Source organism: Pezoporus occidentalis, unplaced genomic scaffold, assembly GCF_034315485.1.
Source record: "Pezoporus occidentalis ecotype Australia unplaced genomic scaffold, CSIRO_AGI_Poc_V1 ctg223, whole genome shotgun sequence".
Classification (NCBI taxonomy): Eukaryota; Metazoa; Chordata; class Aves; order Psittaciformes; family Psittacidae; genus Pezoporus; species Pezoporus occidentalis.
Genome location: NW_026914106.1, coordinates 2,221,083 through 2,231,802, shown reverse-complemented (window position 1 = coordinate 2,231,802; position 10,720 = coordinate 2,221,083). Strand labels below are relative to the sequence as shown.

General features: G+C 49.0%; 1 protein-coding gene across 1 annotated transcript; it reads right to left on the bottom strand.

Moving 5' to 3' along the window:
- Nucleotides 1-6,368: 6,368 nt before the first annotated feature.
- Nucleotides 6,369-9,702, bottom strand: HMGN2 (high mobility group nucleosomal binding domain 2). Its single transcript, XM_062620809.1, has 6 exons — nucleotides 9,564-9,702; nucleotides 8,827-8,871; nucleotides 8,432-8,461; nucleotides 8,061-8,111; nucleotides 7,647-7,742; nucleotides 6,369-7,254 (listed from the first exon to the last, which is right to left on the bottom strand). Exons 1-6 carry the CDS (start codon nucleotides 9,576-9,578, stop codon nucleotides 7,219-7,221), a joined length of 273 nt encoding a protein of 90 aa, XP_062476793.1. The 5' UTR covers nucleotides 9,579-9,702; the 3' UTR covers nucleotides 6,369-7,218.
- Between the last annotated feature and the right edge of the window lie 1,018 nt (nucleotides 9,703-10,720).

Genomic DNA, 10,720 nt, shown 5'->3' with positions numbered 1-10,720 from the left:
AACACAAATACTACAGTTTGATTTCCTAGATTTAGCTGCTAGAAGCGAAGCAGACACTCAAAATACTGACATATGAAAGCAAAGGAGACATGCCAAAAAAGCAGGGGGAGCTTTGCAATAAAGTGTTATTTCTCTGAACAATACAATTGATTCTGTAAGCTCAGGTTGGATACTCATCAAGTCTGATACCAGCAGTTTGTACCAACAGGCCTAAAAGTGACCGGGCTTGTACAATGCCTATTTAAATCTGGGTTTAGGATAAAGTATCCCTTTCCCAGTTGAGGACAGATAAGATGGATAGCAGCAGCAATAGTTTACACTTAAACCTTCAGGACGTGCCACAGCAGCTGCAATGAGTGCCTGAGGAAGTAAAGGAATGGTCCATTGATTCTTAAAATAGAAACTGGGAAGCCCAAGTTCAAAGGCTTGCTGTACCACACATAGGCTCCTGCGGGATGTCAGCAATGCCTGGAAACTGAGGATGAATTGAGCACTCCGCCTGGGTTTCAAGCAAAACCATAGCACAACTGGAAAGCACTCACACGCTGGGATTGAGCAGATACATGAGGCAGGCCCAGAGGGGCCTCGCACTGCTCAGGAGGTTGTTGTTCATGGAATGCTGATCCTCCGAGGGTGGCAGAGCTGCGGGGAGATGGGAGTCGCTGGAGGAGCGCTTCTCCCGCTTTCCAAAAGCAAAGAGCACGCGTCAGAGTGCGATAAACCCGGCTCTCAAGCTCGCTAACAGGCAGCTTGTGCTGCAGTTGGACGCTGCCTGCCATTTGTTGGCTTCCGAGCCCCGATTCTGTGTTTCCTGGTACCACCGTGTGGTGAAGGGAAGGAACAGGCTGCTGCTAATCAAAGCGGTGTTAATGGGATAAACGGCACGACACAAACCCCCGGGTCCACTGGGCTATGGCAAGGAGATACCGCGAGGTTGCCAAATCCAGGCTTCCCCTGCCAACGCGCCGCAGATCCAGCTGCCTTTGGAAACCGTGGAGGGTTTCCTGCAATTAATTCAGCATCAATGGAATTTTCCTGCCTCGATGCCTGCAGGGCTTGCCAACAAGGGAGCCAATTTGATCGTGGCATGGCAGGGAAACCTGGGCATCCCAAACCAGGCTGCGGTCCAACAAAACCTATTCACCAAACACCCACAACATAGTAATAACCTCGGGTATTATCTCCAGGAAGAAGGAAATTAGGTGAAAAAGCAATTTAATTGCCTAAGTTTACCATCAGTCCTCAGGCTAGACTCAGAACCCCTAATATATATGTACATTGAGTTCCTCTATTGAGATAACACGTATTTGCAGCAACAATAAGCACCAAGATACCACTTTATTAGAATAAAGGCAAACACAATCTCCCATCTGGGCAATGCTGAAATAGTAATCTACTATAACTAGATTAATAGTAACCTAATAGTAACTCCTGGCTTGCTCCACAATTGCCATACACACTCACCTTTGCACAGCAACAGCAGCCAACAAGCTGGAGAGCAGAGGAGAGCTGTTGCCCAGAGGGAAAAGTGTTAATAATCCCAAAGTAATCTCCGTGGGATAACTGACTAAGATAAAGTGAAATCCACTCTCAGCTCTGCTTAAAAGGGGAAACCTAGAAAGTTTGGGGGGTTAAGTACCTGGTAGTAAAATGCAGAGGCTCCTGGTACATGCAGGTGCTTTGGAAGGTGAGCAGGATGTTACACACCTGCAGCCACTGCAGGATCATCCTTCTACCTTCCCTTAGTACCCTCTCCAGGCTGGTTTTATGCACTTAAAGCAATGAAATGTTCTTATTTGGAGGCTTTAATGCATCGTAACAGATCTCACATTTAGGAAGTTTTCCTAATGTTTTCTTTTGATGTTTCTTCTGCCACAATGTGGATTTTCTGGCACCCTAAAAATTTCCTTTGCAAGGAGATGGTTAAACCCCCAAAAAGATTGTCAAAATAGGCCCAAATAGGCCCAAATAAACCAAAATAGGTTTTTAAAAAGGCCCAGCCTTTCACATCAGAAGCCTTCCTAATGGCAGCTTACTACAGCTCTCTATTAGTCAGTATCTCCTCCTCATTAGCCTCAATCAAACTTTACTCGGAATCACCTCCTTCCATCCCTTGCAAATGAGGATGGGCTCACATTGTACATTGTGAGTTTAACTCCAGCTCCATTTCACCCCTCCAAAGTGCAGGACAAGGACCCATTTCTCAGAGATTACCGTCAGCACTATTAGTCCCTGGGTATGGTATTAGCATATCTGGGATGATTTAGGAACAATGAAATCCCTGTACTATCAAGCCAGGCAATTCTTCTGCCACACATGATCCTGTGACTCAATATTCACTGGGTGCACTCCCTGAAATTCAGTCCCTTTTCTTTCCTTGTTCCTTCCCATACCACCCAGGGCAGGGCTATGGGTGACAGGACAAGCATACTGTCACTTTTTCCAACTATAATTGAGCTCGAGGAATGCAAGATGAAAACTGCTGCAGGAGGAATTTATCCTGAAACTCAGACCTGTTAATCCAAGGGCACTGCACAGGAAGGAGCAGGGACAGGAGTGTGTCATTCCTGGGGAGTCTTCCCAACACAATCGAGTTCACTCGTTCTCATGGGGTTTTTAGCCCAATCCACTTCAACTTGAAAGCAAAAACACGGTCAGGGGAAAGGTGGTTCTGATTAAGGTAAGTGACCCACTGGAAAGCAACTAGCTCACATTAACTTCTACTTGGTTTTAATCATCACTACTTCGGGGGAGTCCAGAGACTTTCCTTTATCACTTCTCCATCTTCTAAATGTTCTTACGACCCCAGCAAGAGTCTGAAGTGTTTGGAAAACAAGAATCATCCGCAGGCTCAGTGGAAGCCTGCCAACGGTTTCAGCACTGCTATGAAGTTGGTCACTCTTTGCAATCTCACCTATTAAAAGGCAAATAAATGCTAACAGCAGTTTGGGTCTATTTCCCAGGCAATTTGTGCTGAAATTAATAAACTGAGATACAGTTTAGCAGCACAGCCATTCTGCATGGATTTAAACCATACTGGTACACGACTACTTCTTTTGAGGCCTGATAAGACTGAACCTACTCATTTGTGTTGCCAGTAGTGACTCTGGATCCTGGATGTGGCTGTTTCCCTTTGCAGCTGCAACTCTGAGCACCAGATTCCCCTGACATATCACATCAGATTCCTAGTTCTTTGTACATCTCCTGCGAAACTCGGGTTTTTCTGTAAGATGGATAAAATGAAGGTGGGAAAGGTATCAGACAGCAGAACGAGAAAAATTATCATGTCAGTTGACAGCAAGTGTTCAGAACTGGGGTAATTAGCAGAAAGACAAAAAGCTTTTGTGTCTTATTTAAGTTCAGGACTCATCTGCTGTACCCAGCACTGCCTAAGAGCCTGGCACAGCTTGCAAGGTGTACAGTAACCAGCAAAAATGAAGCAGTAGAGCTCTCTAAACATTACCAGGACCCCAGCTTCCTTGCCCTTTCAGAACGTCATTGCTGGTCCTCATCATAGCAACACTGGAGAAGCATTGAAGAACAGAGGACAAAAAAATGGAGGAGGATGTCTCCTACAACAGATTCCTAGAGAGGATCCTTGACAAAAGCTCCAGAACACAGTTGAGCTCTGACTGCTATTTGCACATCTGATACTTGCATTTTTACATGAAGTTACTGCAATCCATGGTCTTTCCTAACAACCAGCTGCAAGCAGGAACTGGTTTTATGCATTCCCAGGAGTTTTTCTAAATGCTCAGATCCTCAGCTAGATTTAAAATAGGATGCTCTCTGCCTTTTAAGCTGGAAAGTAATTGCACTGGTACCCTTCAACAGGAGGTCCTTGGGTAGTTTTTCAGGTTAGCTTTGTTTCCATCAAACACTGATGGTCTCCAGTTTTTGTAAGCTTGAACAGACAGGACAAAACACATGCTAATGTAAAGACCACCTGACAGGCTGGCTTTTCAAATGCACCCGGCACCATAAATCACATTCCCAGCAGATACACAGAGACAATTTTCCATGTAAAATGATTACAATTTAACAGAAAAGCTTATTTTTAGCTTCAGGCATTCTGGCAGCTGGAGATGCAGATTTGCGGCTATTCTAACCACTAAACATTCACGGATTGCAGAACAGCCTTGTCTGCTCTTTAGCTTTTAATTTACAGAACTAATTAGTTGGATTTACTGTCTTTAGCATCCTTTACCCTCTATTTGCTTCAGGAGACATAGATGAGCCCTGCATGTCAAGTCAAGCCCAACAGGCCAAGAACTCCAGTACAGGGGCACATCCAGCAGGAAACACCTTGGATGTGGAAGAGCTTCAGACCTTGCAGCACTCAATCCAAATGTCACTTCAGGGCAGAGCAGAGCCAGGCAGAATACCCACCATGGATCATCCAGGTGAGCTAAAGCTGCTCTAGTGACTTTTACATATAGGGAGGGGAGGGGATTTTCTGATCAACAAAGGGATTCCAGACCAGGATAAAGGAAAAATAGAGTTTTGTAGCAAAAGTGAAAAGATCAGTACTTTCCAAAGCATATTATGGTATCAGCGTGAAGTAACACGCGTGGCAAAGACATTAAGGCAGTAGATTCAGTACAGCCAAGACACAGCAAGGTTTGGAAGTTCCCTGTTAGCAGTAAAAGACACAGTGGAGTAACTAGAGAGACTTACGTGGCAGTTACCACGTAAAACACTCATTTTCCTGCTGGGCTGCTGAAGACATCCTGTACAGGAGAGCACTGCATGGTTTAGACTTCCAGGCACTGCAAGGATTAAGTAGTAGTTAAGCAGAGAGTTCTTCAGCAAACAGCAACCCTGCAATTCCACTTCATTAGCTGCACTTGATTTAATGACTAGGGGATGAAGAGGCCTTCCAACCACAGAGATGTTCGCAGGGAACACCACGGCACTCCAGCTGGCAACGGGGTGAGTGGCAACCCCTTCCAAACCTCATCCACTGGCAACTCATCACTTTCTAGAAGCCCAACAACATGCAGCTCTGCAAACTTTCTGCTTTAAAACATCTAATCTACATCTAATCTAATGTGGTCTACAGCATCACCCAGGTTGTCCCCAAATCTCAGATCACTCCAGAGCCTCAAGTTCAGTTCCCTCTGCTAGTTAAGAATTCACTCACTGGAGATTCAGAGCTCAAACCCACCACCAGCCCTTCTCACTCTGGTGCCAGAACCAGCCACGCTCCCTACAAGGTGGCTCTGCCATGGGATGAGGTGGAACAACACAGAGCAACACCTCTGCTTCTGAGCAGCCTTTCTCCCAACTCCTGGACACACTTCGCCCCATCACAAGCTTCTCACAAGCTACATCTCTTGAAGGCCCTGGACAGCAGCATTGCCTGGTCCACTCCTGGGGAGCCGTGGTCTTTTGCCAGCCACAGCCCATCACTGGTTGCTCAAGCAAGATGTTGGGATTTTTGTTGGCCATTTCTAAGCTGCCACTTCTGGGGGGGTACACACAAAATTATTCATCATGATTTTTCTTACACTTGCTAAGGTGAATACAAGACATAGCAGCTATGATAATATGGGATGGAGAGCAGTTCGCATCCGTACAGCTCAAACTGGCTGTTTTCTAGGCTACTTCTAGAACTCTTGACACTTATTTTCTGGCTGTGACACTTCACCCTGTTCCTTTTCATTGAATTCCCTCTGAAAACAGCACAGGTTCAAACAGGTCACAACTTCCTCAGTAACAGACACTGAAACCTCAGAAAAGCCAAGCAAAGATAGGAAGAAAACGCATCTAAGAGGTGACTGCAGGAGACATTGACACATCAGAGCTTTTGGTTTTGCTCTGCTCTACAAGTAGTGACAATACAAATGGTGCACTTTTATTCAACAAATCTTGTTTCCTCCTTAGTCACTAACCACAGCAAAGTCTGTATTTCATTAGCAGAAGCAACAATATTCAAGCCTAAGTGCAGAAATCTAACACATCATCAAAGGTAGGAAGCTAGTTCTGGTTCCACAACCAAGGGAAGCATACCCCCGTTTTTCTGGCTGCAGCAACTGCAAGGTTGCTGTGTTCTTCCCCATTTTGTGTAGTGCTCCTTTTTAGACATTAATGAAGATCGTTTATCTTGGTAGATTCACTTACGTGCTCCATTCTGGGCCTCCCAGTAAGTCTCAAAACATGCTGCAGCTATCTAGTGTTTCAGTAAGGAAAATGTTGCCTTTCACTTAAGCCCAAATTAATTATCTGAATTAAAGATGCTTAAAACAAAATTATTGGCCATTAGCAAAACATTGCGTAAGTACAACCACGTACACAGCAAGTATTCTTCTGATGTTAACCACATCAGAGATGAAATAAAAGCAACGAGGAATTAGAAAGGCATTGAGAACAGTCCAAGCCAAACCGTATCCAGCTTTATTAAAGGTACTTTTCATAAACAATCATGGTAATTTAGGCAGGACATGGGCTACAATCTGCAACATTTTACAACAACTGTCAAATTCCCCTCCCTCCATGGACTACCAGAACGTAAAAGTTGCTATAAAACCGAAGAATCTTCATTTCATACTTGGTAGAGAGAAAAGTTTAGAGTGAGGGTGGACACTTTCACATTTAGCATGTTGTTTAACAACTCTTCACAAACCTACCCTGACTTTGAGAGGAAAACAAAACTTAAAATGCAGGTTTCTTAATCTGAAGATCCACAATATAAAAGAGGAAGCGCAGCTCCTGGCAGAGCTGTTGTACCCCCTGACAACACACTGGATGGCAAGTCCCAAAATTCCTGTTTTGCCATTGTTTCGGAGTGATGGATCTGGGTAAACAACGTGGACACCAAAGGGAACATAAAGGGATCTACAAACTGCCGTTTGGAAGTGAGCAACGGGCATCTTGGGAGCTTTGATGTTCAGTCGGATGCACTTCACAGAGCTCAACACGTGTGCAGCATGAAGGGATCTCTTCCTCCTCTATTCAGGAAGAGCTCTTCTTCCAAAAAACTGGGAGACGGGGATAACTTTTCTTATTAAAATTTAGGTTCTGAGAAATAGACTAAGTGACATTTGTCCCCACTGCCCCCCCCCCCCCCCCAACACAACAACAAAGCGGTCTGTGTGCTAACAACATAGCTTAAAAAAAAGTAAAACAAAATTCTGCATTGTTATAAAACTTGATAAAAAATAGTATTTCAAACTGTACAGTCACCAGAAGTACACAGTTATCAAAAATTCACACATTTTACTTGGCTTCACCAGCACCTTCGGCTTTCTGTGCCTGGAAGAGAAAGGGAACCAGTCAATACACACCGTGCGCTCGCACCAACAGCTGGTGATCTGCTCTTCTTAAGAGCAGTCCTCTGGACAGAGGGAATCATATCTGTCACCACTCTGACTTTTAACAACGTGAAATCTAACATTCCAGGTACCCTAAAGGCAACGTGGAGTTGCTTTATTACAGCAGTTCAGAGCAAGGCAGACCAGTCATTTTCACGTGGCAGCTTCAACTGGCAAACAGGCAACTTTAACTCTTTAAGCTCCAAGCAACACCCCCACCTGTAGATGTGGTGTTAATGTCAGAAGCAACAGGTCCAAATGATCAAGTGATAATTTGTTAGCACAAGCCAAGACCTGTCTGTGTGAGACACGCTGCCAGATCTGCTGTTATACCTGGTCTGTTTTGGCATCTCCATTTTCTGCAGGGTTGTTTCCCTCCTTGCCAGCATCACCCTTCCCCTTCTTTCCCTTGGGCAACTTCTCACTCTTCTGTAAATGGAAGATGAGATACGCTGTTACTGACAGAGTCCAAGAACTACCATGGTAAAACCCAACCCTGGGTGTTAGCAGGACAAGAGAACACAACACACGACTGTGTGCGTTTAAGAGACTGACAACTCCAAAGAGTCTTCCCTTTGGTGTTTTTAAAGCCAATTTTGTAAAATTCCAAGGTTTTCAGTGTTTCTAGAAGTGGTGATGCAGCTCAATTCCATCCCCACATATACTATCGTTTTGCTACTTATGATTGGACTAATCTAACCCTCACAACGCATTTATGTCTCAACAATCACTGCCACAACAACTTACCTTTGGAGCTGCCTTTTTAGGTTTAGGCTCTGGCTTGGGAGGAGCGGGCTTCTGTAAGTGAGAAACACCCCTTAGATTAGTCAAGTTATTTTAAGAAACACCCACAACCTGGCTTTAAAACAAACACTCAACCCCAACAGTTTAGCAATAGGAAAGCAAATCAAAACACTTGAACTTGAAGCACTTACTTGGGTTATCCATTATTCTCCTGCTCCCACAGCACCACACAATGGGGCAATTTGTTAAGCCAGTAACTTTCTTTCAACTGAACAATGCGTCTCTCCAGAATACCGCACACAGATGCAGTACCTAACACTGAGCTTAAACCTGCTCAATGCTGGGGCACCTCTGCTCGACACGAGAATACTCACAGCAGATAACCTCGCTGATCTCCGTTGTGGCTGTTTGAAAAGGAAAATGACTGCATTTAATGTGGTGGAATATGAGCTTATACAGGAACTTTCATTTCAAAGTAGTAAAATCCCAGGTTTAAGCTTCTAGTTCCCTTTTTGCCCCCCTGTTCTCAAGGAACAGGGAGACCGTTCCAGTTGAACCCCTGCTAATAGCTGACAGTAATAAAGTAGATCTTTTCATGGTCAAGGCTAAAAGAGAGGTCTAAAAGAGAGTTAATCCTTTGAAGAACCAGACTCCATCAAGCCCAAGCCTCCCCCCCTTGCTCCCCACTTCTTTATCTCGACAAAGTTCAACTTCTCTCCAACGTAAACACTCCATGATCCAACTTTCCTCGAATACTGGAACTTCTTACCTCATCCTTAACTTTGGCCTTATCGCCCTTGGTCTCTCCTTCAGCCTAGGACGTGAACAGAAGCACCGGACAGTTCGGGGGATGCACTCTCAGTCCCCAGCCCCGCACCGGCCGCCATTTTTAACCCTCCCCATCCCAAAAGGGAAACGTTGTTGTTCCCCCCCCCCCCCCCCCCGGAAGGTGCCAGGCTCCGGGATCCGGGGAGGGGCTGGAGGCCGCCCCTGCGATCCCCGGGCCGGGCGGAGGCCCCTTCGCGACCCACCCCACGTCGGGGCGGGGAAGCGGCGCTGCCCCTGCAGGGAGGCCCCGCTCCCGCCCACAGCTGCCCCCGCGGGGCGGCGGTTTTGGCGGCAAAGCAGCGCGGCCGCTTCCCGCCCTTTCCCTCCCTCCCCACCCCCCCCCCCCTCACTCCGACCTCCCGCCAAAACCAACCGGATCGGACCGGCCCCGCTCCGCGCGCCCCCCTCCCCCTCCCCCGTTAAGTCCGCCCCCCCAAGGCGCGGCCGGTAACGGTGTCCTCGCCGCCCCGCCCCCACCGCCGAGCCCGTTGCGGCCTCACCCCCGTTACCGCCTCACACCCGTTACCGCCCCGAACGGGCGGGGGGGGGGGAACGGGAAAGGAGGAGTCCCGCCCCCCCCCCACACCGCACAGGCGCTAGCGGCGAAGGGTTGGGGTGGGGGACGACACCGGGACTGTAGGCCCCTACGGCGGAGAGGGGCCCGGCGGCGCCACGTACCTTTCTCTTCGGCATGGCTCCGTGCGGGCGTGTTTGTGTGTGTGTGTGTGAGGGAGAGCGGAGCGCGGCGTGAAGGGGGCGGAGGGAGAAGGCGGAGGAAGGGCGGAGAGGTGGGGAAGGGAAAGGGAAAGGGGGGGGAGCCGGGCGCGCTCGGTGCGGAGGGGGGGGGGGGGGGGGAAGGGAAGTGAGGGCAGCGGCGGGGAAGAAGGGGGAAGGAGCGGGCGGTGCGGCGGGGCTCGGTGCGGCGCTGCTCCCGGCGGGGGCTCCGCTGGTGCCGGACCGACCCCGCGGATGGCGGAGCGGCTGTTTATAAAGTTTTATATAGAGCCGGACGCGGCCCAACCGGTTCCAGCCGGATCCCCACCGCCCCGCGCGCCCATTGGACAGCCAGGGTCACGTGGGCTGGGGCCAGGCGGGGATGGGAGAAGATGATGGAGGGAGCGGAGGGGGGGGGGGGCGGACACGCGCGCGCCCCCTCCCCGCTTCCCGCGGGCGGGAAAACGCTGAGGGTGAAGGAGGAGGAAGGGGGGGGGGGCAGGCAAAAATAAGGAGGAAAAGGCAAAAAGAAGCAATGGGGGAGGGCGGCGGGACGGTGCCGGGGGGGGGGGGAAGGGGGTGACCCCCCCCAACACACACACACACACACACACACACACACCCGCCGCTGTCTCCGCGGGGAGCTGCGAACCGTGCGCGGCGGGGGGAGCGGAGCCGAGCGGAGCGGAGCGGAGCTGTTCGTTCAGCACCGCCGCGGTGCTGTGCGGCCCGGGCCGGGCCCGCACCGGGCTCTGCAGGGCCCGTAGCGCTTCTCCTGCGAAATAAAGGGAGATGGGGATGGGTTCTGGTGAGCAGGAGCGAGGGAGAGGCGGCGGCGGGGCTGCAATGGGCAGAAGGAGTCGAAATGCAGGGAAACGACATTAAAACACTTCGAACAGGGGCCTGCGCTCACGGTCACTTGTAGAGCCGGGCTCCTTCCCAAAGGGGCCGTGTCCCGCACTGGCACATGGGCACAGCCATTTGCTGCAAATCCGGATACAAGATGCATGCTTCAGCGTGCCCAAACTTCTCATCTCTTAATGGAGAAATCCAGCCCGAGAACCTCTCTCCCGTCCCTGCTACCTCCCAGGCTTTATCAGCCCCCAAAGGCTGTGCTGACT

Bases quoted from the DNA above. Each gene is read 5' to 3' on its own strand.
- HMGN2 (XM_062620809.1), bottom strand. The intron at 8,462-8,826 runs GTAAGAAGTTCC...CTTTTCAAACAG, and splicing joins AGGCCAAAGTTAAGGATGAG to CCACAACGGAGATCAGCGAG. The intron at 8,112-8,431 runs GTGAGTATTCTC...TCTCACTTACAG, and splicing joins GATCAGCGAGGTTATCTGCT to AAGCCCGCTCCTCCCAAGCC.